Source organism: Felis catus, chromosome C1 (assembly GCF_018350175.1).
Source record: "Felis catus isolate Fca126 chromosome C1, F.catus_Fca126_mat1.0, whole genome shotgun sequence".
In the NCBI taxonomy this organism is placed as follows: Eukaryota; Metazoa; Chordata; class Mammalia; order Carnivora; family Felidae; genus Felis; species Felis catus.
Genome location: NC_058375.1, coordinates 77,367,758 through 77,383,826, shown reverse-complemented (window position 1 = coordinate 77,383,826; position 16,069 = coordinate 77,367,758). Strand labels below are relative to the sequence as shown.

At 36.0% G+C, this 16,069-nt stretch overlaps 1 protein-coding gene across 10 annotated transcripts in view; it reads left to right on the top strand.

Annotated features, from left to right (window-relative positions):
- The window catches only part of HFM1 (helicase for meiosis 1), a 169,840-nt gene that overhangs the window by 85,219 nt on the left and 68,552 nt on the right, over window positions 1-16,069 (top strand). For all 10 annotated transcript variants that reach the window (XM_045036179.1, XM_045036180.1, XM_045036177.1 and 7 more), the window contains 7 exons: window positions 6,324-6,589; window positions 6,966-7,013; window positions 13,053-13,123; window positions 13,592-13,724; window positions 14,382-14,533; window positions 15,119-15,196; window positions 15,407-15,565. In XM_045036179.1, the coding sequence (XP_044892114.1) occupies window positions 6,324-6,589; window positions 6,966-7,013; window positions 13,053-13,123; window positions 13,592-13,724; window positions 14,382-14,533; window positions 15,119-15,196; window positions 15,407-15,565 (907 nt within the window). The remainder of the gene's footprint in view (window positions 1-6,323; window positions 6,590-6,965; window positions 7,014-13,052; window positions 13,124-13,591; window positions 13,725-14,381; window positions 14,534-15,118; window positions 15,197-15,406; window positions 15,566-16,069) is intronic.

Sequence of the window (16,069 nt, the reverse complement as noted above, 5' to 3'; positions counted from 1 at the left end):
CTCCTCTTGGAGACTCCCACGGAGGAGCCCCTGTGGAGCTCGATCCCACGACTGTGAGATCATGACCTGAGTTGAAATCAGGAGTCAGGTGCTCGACTGACTGAGCCACCCAAGTGCCCCATTTTTTAAAAATATTTTGAAATTCTTTTGGATTTATACCTAGAATTGGAATTTCTGGGTCATATAGTAACTCTATACTTAACTTTTTTGAGGAACTGCCAAAGTGTTTTCCAAATTAACTGCACCACTTTACAATCCCACAAATAATATGTGAGGGTTCCAGTTTCTCCACATCCTTCTTAGCAGTTGTCTTTTTTATTATAGCCAATCTAGTAGGTGTGAGTGCCTCTCATTGATTAGCATTTTTCTAATGATTAATGATATTGGGCATCTTTTCATGTGATTATTGGCTACTTTTATATCATCTTAGGAGTGATGTCTGTTCAAATCCTTTGACTGTTTTTTTTATTGTTGAATTATAAGCATTCTTTATATATTCTTTATAAAAGTCTCTCATCAGCTATATGATTTCAAATATTTTCTCCCATTCTTTGTGTTTTTTTTCACTTTTTAAAGCAATTTTTTAATGTTTATTTTTGAGAGAGAGAGAGAGACAGACAGACAGAAAAACAGAACCAGAGACAGAGCATGAGCAGGGGAGGGGCAGAGAGAGAAGGAGACAGAATCCGAAGCAGGCTCCAGGCTCTGAGCTGTCAGCACAGAGCCTGACATGGGGCTTCAACTCATGAACCATGAGATCATGACCTGAGCTGAAGTTGGACACTTAACTGACCGAGCCACCCAGGAGCCCCTATTTTTCACTCTTTATCAGCATAAAAGTTTTTAATTTTGATGAGGTCCAGTTTATCTGATTTTTGTTTTGTTCCTTTGACTTTTGGTGTCGTATCCAAGAAACCATTCCCTAACCAAGGTTGTAAAGATTAACTACTACATTTTCTTCTAAGATTTTTATAGTTTTAGCTCTTACATTTAGGTCTGTGATCTATTTTGAGTTAACTTATATAATGCAAGGTAGAAGTCCAACTTCATTTTTTTTTTTTTGTATGTAGATATTCAGTTGTTCTACACCATTTGTTGAAAAAAACTGTTCTTTCCCCATTGAATGTCATAGCACTTTCATTGAAAGTCAGTTGACCGTAAATGTAAAGTCTGGGGGGTTTTCTGAACCCAGCAAGTTCTCTGAATCTCTGGTACCAATGGGTGTCCAACAATTCAATTCTATATTCACACTAACTCCTAGAGTTAGCATTACACCCTATATGTTAAGGACTCAGTTCCATAAGACTGCCCCATTTCAGATGCCATCCACAAATAGGGTGCCAGGCTACCCACATTTCTGCCCTGCAGACTACAAATTTGGGGTTCCCATAATCCCCACATTAGGTTTAATAACTTGTTAGAATGACTTATAGAACTCAGGAAAACACCATACTTATGTCTACCGCTTCATTATAAAGGATACTATTCAGAAACAGTCAAATGGAAGAGATGCATAGAGCAAGATATTCAGAAGGAGGGTGTGTAGAGCTTCCATGCCTTTCCAGGTACATTACCCTCTGAGCACATTGGTTTGTTCACCACCTTGGAAGTTCTCTGAACCCCCTGTCATTTAGGGGTTTTTCCTTTATGGTAGTTTCATTAGATAGGCATGATTGATAAAATCATTGGCCATTGGTGATTGAACTGCCTCTCCATCACTCTCCCTTCCTTGGATGCCACAGGTGAGGCTGAAAATTCAATCCTCTAATCAAAGTTTATTTTTTCTGGCAGTTAACCCCAATCCTGAAACTATGTAGGGGTCCTACAAGATTCACCTCATTAGCATAAACTCAGGTGGGATTGAAAGGGGTTGTCATGAATAACAAATGATGCTTCTCTTACTCCTATTACACAGAAAATTCTAAGGGTTTTGGGAGCTCTGTGCCAGGAACTGAGGACAAAGTGAATACATATTTCCTATTATGCTAAATAGGAAATGTCCTACTATACTAAATAGTTAACTGTATACTAAATAAAGGTTTATTTCTGGACTCTGAATTCTATTCCATTAACCAACATGTCTGTCCTTATGACTTGCATAAGGGCATATCCCACACTGTCTTGATTGCTGTAGCTTTGTTGTAAAGTTTCGGATTGAGATGTGTGAATCCTCCAATTTTGTTCCTTTTTTCAAGAATTTTTTTTTGGCTCCTCTGGGTTTTTTGCATTTTCATATGAATGTTATGATAAACTGGTCAATTTCTGCAAAGAAGCCAGCTGGAATTTTGATAGGGATTGTGTCAAATCTGTAGATCAACTTGAAGAATATTGGCATCTTAATAACATTAAGCCTTCCATTATGTGAATATGGGATATCTTTCCATTTATTTAGTTTTTATTTAGTTTCTTTCAATGATGTTGTGAGGTTTTCAGTAGACAGGTCATACTTACTTTGTTAAATGTATTCCTAAGTATTTTATTCTTTTTGATACTTTTTAAAATAAAATAAAAAAATTTTTTTCAGATTGTACATCGCAAGTGTATAGACATCAGCAATTGATTTTGGTATATATTGATTTTTGTATCTGCAATCTTGGTGATGATGACTCTGAATTTTTTTTTTTTTAAATGTTTCTTAGAGAGAGTGAGAGAGAGAGAGCGTGCATGTGCACGTGAGCTGCAGAGAGGCACAGAGAGATGGGGAGAGAGAATCCCAAGCAGGCTCCACACTGTCAGCACAGAGCCCAACATAGGATTCGTTCTTACGAACTGCGAGATCATGACCTGGGCCGAAATCAAGAGTCAGGCACTTAACTGACTGAGCTGCCCAAGCACCTCCTCCCTTTTTTTTTTTTTTTTTGTGACACTGAATTTTAATGTTCAAGTATTATATCATCCACCTAACTGCTTTTTCCAGGAGTGTTCCCCTGCCTAGCTGCAATTATTTAAAATTTTTTTTAATGTTTATTTATTTTTGAGAGAGAGAGTGAGCAGGGGAAGGGCAGAAGAGAAGGAGACACAGAATCCGAAGCAGGCTCCAGGCTCTGAGACGTCAGCGCAGAGCCTGACGCGGGGCTCGAACCCACGAACTGTGAGATCATGACCTGAGCCGCAGTCGTATGCTTAACCGACTGAGCCACGCAGACGCCCCTCCAGCTGCAATTATTTTATTTTATTTTTTAAATGTTTATTTGTTTTGGAGAGAGAGAGAGAGAGAGAGAGAGAGAGGCAGAGTGCAAGCAGGGGAGGGGCAGAGAGAGGGAGACACAGAATCTGAAGCAGGTTCCAGACTCCGAGCTGTCAGCACAGAGCCGTATGCGGGGCTCGAACTCACAAACAGTGAGATCATGACCTGGGCTGAAGTCGGACCCTTAACTGACTGAGTCACCTATGTGCCCCAAGCTGCAATTATTTTAAAAAGTACATGGATTCATCCAGGATTGAGGTTTTGCAAGATAAGTATGTTAAAAGGATAAAGGAGAATTGGAGTTTAGAATATTGGTAAAAAAGAGTGGTCAAAAAGATAGGCCATGGAATCTAAGTTCATTAAAGATATATGAGAAAAGAGAAGGGAAGATAGTTTGGGAGAAAATAAAGAGGTTCATTAAAGTAAATTTGTTTTTGTTTTTGTTTTACCTCATTGGTACCTTGTGCAAACAAGCTAGAAGGATAAGAGGTTGTGGTCAGAGAATGATATATCAGAATGATTGATTTGAGAGGAGGAGCAGTTCTGGATAATGACAGTGTTTAAGATGATAGAATAGGTGGATGAGATTGTTTGAAGAAGAAAGCCACTGGAGATGAATGCCTAAGAAATGGAGGGGAGGGGATTTTGAATGGCTCATCTACGTGAATGTTGAAGTAACGCAGATAGTGGCAGAATTTGAGATTGAGAGGAAAAGATTCTAAAGTGACCAGAGGTTAATATATGATAAATGCCATGAGGAGGGTTGCAAGGTGGTGTAACTAGATAGCATAGATACTTTTGTAAGACAATGGAAGAATAATGATGCAGATTTAGGGTGGAGGAGGCACAGACTCTCAACCCTCAAGTACATTGGATGTGGAAGATTTAACAGTTTCTTCTTAAGATTTGAAGAAGCAAGAGTTTTTTAGGGTAATGCAATATTTTTGTTAAGATCAGGAAGTAACTGTAACAATCAGTGAAGAAGCTGAGAACATGGAGGAGTATATGGATTGGCAGTTCTAGAGGAACTAGGAAGAATCTGAGGTCTAGAGAATTTAGGTAACTAGCACATGGATAATATTTTACTGTTTGAAAAACTTATTTTTAACTTTAAAGTCACACAGCTAGAAAGTAGAGAGCTTTAGATTTATTTATTTATTTATTTAAAAAAATTTTTTTAACATTCATTTTTGAAAGGCAGAGAGAGACAGAGCGCGGACGGGGGAGGGGCAGAGAGAGAGGGAGACACAGAATCCGAAGCAGGCTCCAGGCTCCAGGCTCCAGGCTCCAGGTTCCAGGTTCCAGGCTCCGAGCTGTCAGCACAGAGCCCCATGTGGGGCTCGAACTCACGGACCGCGAGATCACGACCTGAGCCGAAGTCAGCTGCTTAACCGACTGAACCACCCAGGTGCCCCGAGAGCTTTAGATTTAAACCCAGGTTTTTCTGAGGCACCGGGGTGGCTCAGTAGGTTGAGTGTAAGACTTCAGCTCAGGTCGTGATCTTGTGGCTCGTGGGTTCGTGCTCCACATCGCGCTCTGTGCTGACAGCCCAGAGCCTGGAGCCTGCTTTGGATTCTGTGTCTCCCTCTCTCTCTGCCCCTTCCTTGCTCATGCTGTGTCTCTCTGTCAAAAATAAATAAACATCAAAAAATAAAAATAAACCCAGGTTTTTCTGACTCCAAAGTCTATGCTTTTAACTGATAATGACAGCATACAGCAAGGAGTTATCCTGTGGCATAAGTTGTTTTTCTTGTCCTCGATACTATTTCATAATCAGATTCTATTATATTATCCAAGGCTAACCATCTGCTTTTGAATTTTCTATCTTCAAAGAGAGCTGCTAACTGAGGGTTGATGGGGGGTGGGAGGGAGGGGAGGGAAGGTGATGGGTATTGAAAAGGACATCTTTTGGGATGAGCACTGGGTGTTGTATAGAAACCAATTTGACAATAAATTTCATATATTAAAAAATAAACATTTAAAAAAAAAGAGAGCTGCTAGTGTTGGAGGATGCGCACCTACAGTTTTCTCTCAAATGTATTTCTCAATCTATAGTGTTTTTAAAGACTCATTCTTTCTTATATGGAAACATGTCATTAAAACTAATAGTAGGGGCACCTTAGTGGCTCAGTTGGTTGAGTGTCCAACTTTGGCTCAGGTCATGGTCTTGTGGTTTCTGAGTTCAAGCCCCATATCAGGCTCCATGCTGACAAGTTTTGTCTGCCTCTCTCTCTGCCGGTCCCCTGCTTGTGCTCTCTCTCAAAAATAAATAATAATAACAATTTTTTTTAACTGATGGTAAAAATAATTTAGAAAGTGTCCTGTATTTGCACAATACTTGTTTGGGTGTCATTTCTTACAGAATTCTGATACCTGCTGTCATCCCTATTATTTACTTTGTAAATGTTATATTAAGAAATTAATGGTCACTTCGTCCCTTAGGGCCCTGGTGAACAAATTAGTTGGTGGGTTGTCTTTTGATCAGTTGAATATAATAAATTACAATCCTAAAGATGGCCTGTGTTTTTTAGAACTTTGCAAAAAAAAAATGTTTCTTTGCAAAGTATTCTTGACTTCTATACTTCTTTAGTATTTCTTATACTAAAATGATTATTGGATATTTGGGACGTTGATGCAGTTACTGACAAGAGGCCGCAATACCTGTCTCTGTGGGCCTCTCCATAAAGTTGCCTGCGTATTCTCATGATGTAGTGGCTAGCTCCTCTGAGACTGAATGATCCAAGAGACCATGCAGAAGTGACAGTATTGTTTATGACCTAGCCTTGTAAGTCACACACTTGCACTTCCATCATATTCTTCTAGTCTGATGAGTCAGTCCTGACTTGAAGTCCTAGCTTGAAAAGGGTGTGCATAGCAGGAGACAGGGATCATTGGGGCTGTCTTGAAGGTTGGCTACTACAAATGGATTTATTTGGGTTTTAGAAAAGTGAAAAGACATAATCCAGTGGTAAATTTAGCAAGTCATATTTTAGGGGAGTGATTGAATTTAATGTTTGAATAAACCACAGTCTATGGATATTTTTAAAGGGACCAATTTTATGTTAGTTTTTTTCCATTCTAAGCAGCTGTTACAAGAGCAAATGTGGTTTTTTTTTGTTTTTTTTTTTTTTTGCAGATTATTTAAAATATCTGACAACATACATGAGGATGTTTATTCTAATGACAGTACAAACCTGGACTTTCCTGTTGCTTCAGTGAAAATTGTCCCAACAGAAATGAACAAAGGGGAATCATGGAAATGTAGCAATAATAAGCAGAGACATCAATATTCAGACATTAACATGTTTACAGCAAGTAACGTTTTTTCTCATTCTGAAATCAGAGAAGACATATTCAAAGCACCAACTTTTTCAGTTACATCCCAGCCTCATGAAGTTCAAGGTAATTCCTTGTTTTTTTTAGTTAATTTTAAAACAGTACAAACAAGTCTATGTTTCTCAGCATAAGGAAAAGTTAAAAAATAGTAAATTTGAGTAGATTATCTATGTGTAGTTTTTGCATTTCTTTATCATACTGTATTTTTTTAACTATGATATAGGGGCACCTGGCTGGCTCAGTCAGTAGAGCATGTGACTCTTGATATCAGGGTCATGAGTTCAAGCCCCATGTTGGGCATGGAGCGTACTTAAAAAATAAAACTACAATTTAATATTTTTTAACTGCGCTCTCAGTAAAAAGTTATGCTACTTTTATTGAAGCAGTTTGTATGGAAGAGGTTAAAAAATACCTATATAAATATGTATAATTTTTTTTTTAGGAGTAACAGAAAATGATTTAGATTCCTTGAAGGCTGTCACAGAAATCCGTATCCTTTAAGTTATTTTACTACAACAGCTTTATATTTGAAATCATAATTTGTAAACATGCTGTTTCATTGTGTCTGTGTTTATTTTGGTTGACAAAGAAAAAGAGGGGAAAGTAAATTTTTGGGGTCATATAAGAGACCCAATGCGTGTGATATTCAGTGCTACTCAGAGTGTGGTCTGCAGACTGTGCCAATTTGTGAACTGCTTGTTACCAGTGACAAGTTATCTTTGTGACAAAATAAGTACAGAAACAAGTTTTGTGTTATTGGCTAAACTCTTAGCATATTCACTTACAAATAGATACACATAATTTCTTATACTTTGGGTAAGGAGAGCATATTGGGATAAACATGGGTAGGGGAAATAAATGAGAGTGGGACATTCTGTGGATTGGGAACATTTTTACAAATCTAGTATTTTTTTTTAAAGAAATTTGTAGTTTCTACCTATAATCTGATTTACATGTCTGGGCATTTCCAATATAAATATTTTGAGTACATATGTGTGTTCTGGAGGTAACATCCTCTTTGCTTTTTTGATACCCTGTGTATGTCTGTAACACAGTGTACTTACTGTTTTTTTGATTATAATTCATCAGCTGTGACTATTGTGTTTCCCTATGACCTATGAACTCCTTGAAGGAAAGGGCCATCCCTTATTTATCTTACTATCGCCAAATACATTGAAAAGCAGGTAAAGTAAGGAAGTTGTTCTGGCAAAAAAGTAGCCATGTGTGAGGATGAGGGTAGAATAATATGGAATATGTTAGAAAGGCCAAGCATTCCAGTTTGGCTGAAATGAAAGCTATGATTCCAGGACTAGTCAGAAATAATGATTGATATGTATCCAGGATCAGGTTATTTAGTGCCATGGATACCAAGGTGAAGAGGTTTTTTTTTTTGTTTTGTTTTGTTTTTTGGTTTGTTTTTGTTTTTTAATTAAGCACTTAGGAGAAACCATGCAGTATTTTTTTTAATTTTTTTTAAATTTTTTTTTAAATTTTTGAGGCAGGGAGAGACAGAGCATGAACAGGGGAGGGTCAGAGAGAGGGAGACACAGAATCTGAAACAGGCTCCAGGCTCTGAGCTGTCACCACAGAGCCTGACGCGGGGCTCAAACTCACGGACCGTGAGATCATGACCTGAGCCAAAGTCAGCCGCTTAACTGACTGAGCCACCCAGGCGCCCCAACCATGCAGTATTTTTGAGCAGGTCAAGTTATGTCATCAAAATCATGCTTTAGGAATATAGAATTAATGACTCAAAGCTAGGGAAGGCTCTAGACTCCACAAAAGTTGTTGTCTAGGTGGCAAAACAGAAAGTGAAATCCAGATATTGGGCAGTTAAGTTGGAGGAATCTAGAGGAGAGTGATTCTAATCCTGGGTACTCAGGGGACTGAGACAATTCTGAAGTATAGTTAGAAAATATTTTCCTGACTCATCATGAAATTTTGCCTCCAGTGCAGATAACTGAACTAAGTTAGAATGAGGGGAAGGAACAGTAAAGGGTATACATGATGATATCATAACTTCAGATATAGCTAGCCTTTAGTGCTTCTGTTCAGCATGATGTCTCAATCCTGCTATACTTTCTTCTCCCTAGTGATCTAAATATGGTTGGAACATAGGAAATAGGTTAGCTTTAAATAGTTAAAGTTAGTTTCATTAGCTGTACGATGGGAAAGTCTTCTTATCCCTAGAATTTGCCATGATATGACACTTTTCATGCTATATTAGCACAGCTAAAGTTCTGTTGTTTTTGAAGAACAAAAAAAAGTCCAACATAGCTAGAGGAGATTAGTCAGATGCAAGAGTAGTAGGATATGAGGTCAGAATCACAAAGATGGAGAGGAGAGGCAAGATCATGTAGGGCCTTGTAGCCATATGCTTTAAGAGAAAGCAGGGAATTTGAGCAGAGAAGTAATACGTTCTGATTTAACTTTTCAACAAGATCACTTACTACAATCCATCAATTTTTATAGATCTTCATAAAAATATAATTGCTTAAATAATAATGTATTTGTATTTTTAGATATATTATCTATTTTATGTCTCTTAATAGATTATAACAGCCTCCATTGTAGGAACTCACTTTTCTTCTTTATAGCTTCCCCCAGCTTTCTAAATCTAGTAATGTATTTTGCATATAGTGTTTAATAGATGTAGTTGATAGATGTGACTCAGATTGAGAAGAATACCATGTAAATACAAGTATCTTCCAAACTGACAACAGGCTCACCTTGGAGAGGGGACAGTCTATTCTCCATATCTACTAATATTTTTGAGTTTTCTTACAGAGGAAGTACAGTGTAAGTTCTTATTCAGCCAGTATGCTGATTAATTGCATTTAAATCCACCACTTAGTACAACCAAATTGTTGATAACAAAGGGATTCAGGGTTAGGTGACCAGAAACCCACATCAGGTAATGAAACACAGTCAACATTAAAAAGTGAAATTTGGGGGACACCTGGGTGGCCCAGTCGGTTAAGCGTCCAACTTCGGCTCAGGTCATGGTCTCATAGTTCGTGAGTTTGAGCCCCATGTTGGGCTCTGTGCTGACAGCTCAGGGCCTGGAGCTTGCTTTGGATATCTCATTGTTGTTTTAATTTGCATTTCCTTGATGATTAGTGATGTTGAAATCTTTTTCATGTATTGTTGACTATTTGTGTCTTCTTTGGAAAAATATCTATTCCAGTCCTTTGCTCATTTTTAAATTGCTCTACAGAAACTTTTTAGTTTGAAGTAGTACACTTGTTTATTTTGCATTTTTGCCCTTGCCTTTTTTCTTTAATTTGAGAGAGAGAGAGAGAGAGAGAACGCAAGCAGGGGAGAGGGACAGAAGGAGAGAGAGAGATAATCGTAAGCAGGCTCCATGCTCAGTGTGGAGCCCAACACAGGGCTCAATCCCAAGACCCTGGGATCATGACCTGAACTGAAGTCAAGAGTGGGACATTAAACCAACTGAGCCACCCCGGTGCCCCTTGCCTGTGGTTTTAAATCTAGAAAAATAATTGCTAAGACCAATGTAGGAGAATTTACTCCCTGTGTTTTCTTCTAGGAATTTTATAATTTCACATCTTACATTCAAATGGTTAATCCACTTTGAGTTGATTTTTGTATATAGGGGTCCAGTTTCATTATTTTGCACGTGGATATTCAGTTTTTCCAGTATCCTTTATTGAAGAGATCATCTTTTCCCAGTTCTTGGCTCCTTTTTTGAACATTTATTGACCATATACACACAGATTTATTTCTAGGCTATCTCTTCTGTTTCATTGATCTAGGTGTCTGGTTTTTATGCAATACCATCCTGTTTTTGATTACTGTAGCTCTGTAATACAGTTTGAAATCAAGAAGTGTAATGCCTCTGGCTTTGTTCTTTCTCAAGGGTGCTTTGGCTGTTCGGCGTCTTTTGTAGCTCCCTGTGTGATTGCTTTTTATATTTCTCTGAAAAATACAATTGCAATTTTGATAAGAATTGCATTGAATCTGTAGATTGCTTTGGCAATTTACAATTTAGCAATATTCTTGAATCCTTGAAGAGATATCTTACCATTTATTTGTGTCTTCACTTTCTTTCATCAGCATCTTCTAGTTTTCAATGTACAGATCTTTTGTCCCCTTGGTTAAATTTATTCCTTAGTATTTTGGTTTTTGATGCTATTATAAATGGGATTGTTTTCTTCATTTCTCTTGCTGATATTTTGTTATTAGTGTAAGGAAATGCACCTGATTTTTGTGTATTTATTTTGTATCCTGCAACTTCACTGAATTTATTAGTTCCAATAATATTTTGATGGAGTCTTTAGGATTTTCTCTATATTATATCAGGTTGTCTGCAAATAGAGACTGTTTTACTTCTTCCTTTTCAATTTGGATAACTTTCATTTATCTTTCTTGCCTAAATGCTTTGGTTAGGATTGCCATTACTATGTTGAATAAAAGTGGTGAAACAGGGCATCCTTGTCTTGTTTCTAATCTTAGACAAAAAGCTTTCAGCTTTTTACCCATTGAATATGTTAGCTGTGGGCTTGTCATATATGGCCTTTATTATATCGAGGTACATTCTTTACCTAGTTTCTAGGGAGTTTTTTATCATGAAAAAAATACTGCATTTGTCAAATGCTTTTTCTGCATCTATTGATATGATCATATGATTTTTAAGTTTTTTTTTTTAATTAAGCTCTATGCCCAATGTGGGGCTTGAACTCATGACCCTGAGATCAGAAATCACATGCTCTACCAATTGAGGCAGTCAGGCACCCCTATCTTTAACTTTTTAATGTGGGAGTATCTTGCTGATTGATTTGTGGATGTTGCACCATCTTTGTATCCCATAAATAAATTACATTTGTTCATGATGTATGATTCTTTTAATGTGCTGTTGAATTTAGTTTGCTAATATTTTATACAAGATTTCTGCATCTATGTTCATTAGGGATATTGGCCTGTAATTTTCTTTTTTTGTAGTATCCTGGCTTTGGTATCTGTGTAAAATAAGTCCCTTAAGCTATCTTAATTTTTTTTTTCATTCTTCTCTCATTTTGCTCCTTTGACTGGATTAATGTCATTGCCCCATCTTTGAGTTCATTGATTCTTTCTTCTGTTCGATCTGTCTGCATTTGAACCCCTCTATCGAGTTTTTCAGTTCCCTTATTGTACTCATTAGCTTTATGATTTCTGTTTGATACTTTTTTGTATCTTCTATGACTTTGTTGATATTCTCACTTTGTTTATGCATTGCTCTCCTAACCTTGGTGAGCATCTTTATGCATTTTTTAAAAATATTGAGTAAATCACTTCTCTCTATTTCATTGAGTTTGGTTTCTGGAGATTTATCTTGTTCTTTTGTTTGGAACATATTCCCATTTCTTCACTTAACTCTCTGTGCTGCTGGTTTCTACACACTCGATAAAATATCTGCCTCTCTCAGTCTTGACAGGCTGAGCCTCATCAATTAACCTAACCCAAGCTTCTAGCTGCCTTTCAGACCATTTTGATTGCCCAACTTACTGTCTTTGTTCTTAGTGGCTTCTAGAAGTTGAGGGTGTGCCAAAATTTATCAGTGTCCCAAAGGGGAGGGTTGTAATTGGCATCTAGGTGCAAGCTAATTAGAAGCCAGGACCTGAGGCAGCAGCTGAGAAAGTCTGCAGTGGAAATCCTTTCTAGGTGGAAACTAGAGATGAACATTTTTGCTGCTTTCTCTGCACCAAGCCTAGATGTGTACCTGTAGAGGAATGGAAGTTGTTCCTGTGTCCATTTAAGAATTGATTATTTGTGGGGGTGCCAGGGTGGCTTAGTCAGTTAAGCATCTGACTCTTGATTTCGGTTCAGGTCGTGGTTTCATGGTTTGTGAGATCGAGCCCCATGTCAGACTCTGTGCTGGGTGTGGAGCCTGATTGAAGTTTTTTCTCCCCCTCTCCCTCTGCCCCTCTGCCCTGCTCATGCGCGTGCTCTCTCTCTCTCTCTCTCTCTCAAAAAAAAAAAAAAAAAAAAAAGATTTGTTTGCTATAGTCCTATGGGACTCATGAATGCAAGCCCTCTTGGTTTACAGAGTTAGGTGTTTGGGGATTTTATCCCTTGGGTGGGAGGCTTAAAGGTTGGAGCTATAGCTGTGTGGTCTGAAATCTTTGCTCCTGAGAGAGAAGCTGGGACTTGAGAGTTCCTTCCCAATTGTATGGTGCTGTGCCAAGGATGGGATTTAGGGTAAGAGTTGTCTCAGCCTTTCCTACCTTCATCATAGGTATTTTCATTTACCCAATGTGTAGAAGTCACTTAAATAATTTTTGAACTTTTTTCAAAATTGCTCCATGTGTAGCTATGTATTTGGTGCATCTCTGACAGGAGGGGAAGTTAAAGAGCCACTTGCTCTGTTGGTCCTTTCCTCTATACCTATTAATTACTTTCTTATGATGTTAAAATAACAAGTATTAAAGTCTCATTATTAAATACTGTCAGTTAATTAACTGAATTTTAAAATTAAAAGTAACCAATTCTTAAAATTCTGAAATATTTGACTCCTTAATGCTATTCTAAGCGTCAAAATTTAGAAGTATTTTCAAAGAATTCCCATATTTTAACTATATACAGTCCAAAGCCTTTGATGATGTAAGTATTTTATTCTGATTTTTACTTATCTGCCTCTTCTTACTAGATAGTGTGTTCTTTAAGGGCAAGGACTAGATAACATTCATCTTTATGTTTCTAGTGCTATGCTCAGTGACTGGTACATTACAGGAACTCAAAAACTGTTTGCTAAATGAATGCATGTGATTTTCATAGGTGGGTTTGTTTACATTTATTATATTTCTAAAAATTTCTCTGGAAACAAAAGAAATTATTTTCTTCTAGGTCTGACATATTACTTTCACATATAAAATAAAATGATAAATTATTAATAGGTTTTTTTGAGAGTTGTAGGTCTAGAACAAGGTTAGAATTTTAATAAGCTTAGAGGTAGAAATAATTTGAATTATTATTCCAGAGAGTCTTTCTTACATATTTTCTAACAAATCGAGAGTGTGAATGAAAAATTCTATATATATCATGATTGATTAAATTTTTTTTTTTTTTTAGCTTCTTTACACAGATAGAAATTTTGTGATTTGTGCTCCAACTGGTTCTGGGAAAACTGTAATGTTTGAACTAGCTATAACAAGATTGTTAATGGAAGTACCATTGCCATGGTCAAACATTAAAATTGTTTATAGTAAGTATTTATATATTGTAAGAGTGATTAATTATAATAATGAAAAACCACTAAAGCAAAAGTAAGAAATAAATTCAAGTTCAAGCCATAGGAATTAATATTTGGTTCTCCATACATTTTTAATGAAGACACATCACATTTGCTCTTGTCTGTTATATTCAACACACATTTTCCCAGAGTTGTAAATAAAAAGTAAAATTTGAATTGAGTATTTGACCTTTACAAGTTTATTTTTTAAAGGACAACAGAATGAACAATAAATTGAAACATCTTGTAATTCTAAAAATTTCCATAGGAACCTCTACTCTCCTTTCTTAGGTATATATGTATTTAAAATTTTTCATCAAAGTAATTTATGTACATGGTTAAAAAAAATCAATTATCACAAAAAGGCTTGTAAGGAAGACCAGTCATCTCCTGCCTTACCTTTCTTCATTCTTAGTTACAGTTCCCTGAGCACTTACTTCTTTTTCTATTTTTAGTTCAGTTTGGTTATTACATATCTCTAAATAATATGTTTATATTATTAACTCTCAATTAATAAATATTACACAGCACCTGGATGTATAGTTTTATCCTAATTTTATTAACCAATGTTTGTGAAAGTAATTTTAAAACTGTATTGACATTCAAAGTAAATATCTCATATTGTTGTAGTGGCACCAATAAAAGCCCTGTGTAGTCAGCGTTTTGATGATTGGAAAGAAAAATTTGGATCAATAGGATTGAATTGTAAAGAACTCACTGGAGATACAGTAATGGATGACCTATTTGAGATTCAGCATGCCCATATAATAATGACAACTCCAGTAGGTGTTATTTATACTCTTATTTTTTTGGTTTATTAGAAAATATGTTTCTCTTCACCAAGAATAAAAGTTAAAAGAAAATACAAAGTAGAAGAATATATTTGCAATGTAAAACAAACAAACATAAAAAGTACTAGTGTTCAGGTTATATAAAGAATACTTACTAAATCAGCAGTAAAAGACAAATTACCAAATGGGAAAAATAAGAAAAAGATATGAATAAGCAATTTGTTATTTAGGATAATTTGTAATGATACTTTTTGCTTGCTTTCTTTTATCCAAATATTATGTATCGCAGAGGGAAGAACTTGGGAGGGCTTAAAAAGGCAATTAGACTAGAATTTTGAATATTTTTGGTTAAACTTAAAAATAAATGGGGGTTTAGTTTTTTAAGCACTTGTAAGAGTATCAAAATCCTTTAAAGTGTTTTTAATCTTTACATTTTTTTCAGGATACTTTTAAGAACTAAAAGTTTGAACTAAAATATTGCCCATGATTTGTATCATGTTGAAATTTTTTATTGATATCTTAATAATATTTATTATAATTCTTTATCATGTTAAGCCACTTGCATTTTTTCTCTAGGAAAAATGGGATAGCATGACTAGAAAATGGAGAGACAACTCTTTGGTCCAGCTGGTTAGACTGTTCCTCATTGATGAGGTAGTGAACACATTTTCACTTTTAGAGATAAAGGTAAAATGATTAGAATGGATAGAAAGAAACAAGACATTTTCAACTGAACTATATGTTTTATCCCTTGAAGTGGAAAAGTTCATTTTCTTAAGGAAGAGTGATAATATTAAGGATTTTAATTGATTAAGGAATTTTTTAATTTTATAGTCAATCATTTTTTCTTGATTTCTTTCTTAGGTACATGTTGTAAAAGATGAAAATCGTGGACCAACTCTTGAAGTTGTAGTCAGCAGAATGAAAACTGTGCAGTCTTTATCTCCTGCTTCAGAAAATAGCAGCACAATTATTCCAATGAGATTTGTAGCTGTATCTGCAACAATTCCAAATGCTGAGGATGTAAGTTAGAATTTTAGTCTGTCAGATTTTTTTTTAATCACTGGTGCTGGGGGAACATTTTGTCATTTTCATCTTAGAGGAAAATAAAGGGTTTTTTCCTGAAAATTTCAGAACCAGTTTAGTAGGAAAGTATGTTGTAGAAAGCTATGGCTGTATCTCATAGATATGGCAGTATCAATATTTGGTTGATTTGTTTAATAAAACATTTTTGGGATAAGTCTATTGTTTACTAATATCTAAGAGTCTTAGTTTTTATGAGTTTCAGATGCCTCATAATAACTTGACTAATAATTGTTATGGTTGTTCTAATCAGCTGACTCTGGTTGAATAGCAAAGTACAATAGAGAATAAAATAATTGCTTAAGTGATTAGTACCCACCTTTCCACATTCTATGTGAATGGCATTATGGTAAGCACTAGCAATAGATAAAAAAGTGAAAACATATAGACCCTGAACTTGAGGATCTCATGGTTAATGGGGTACACAGACAGGTAAAGGAATAA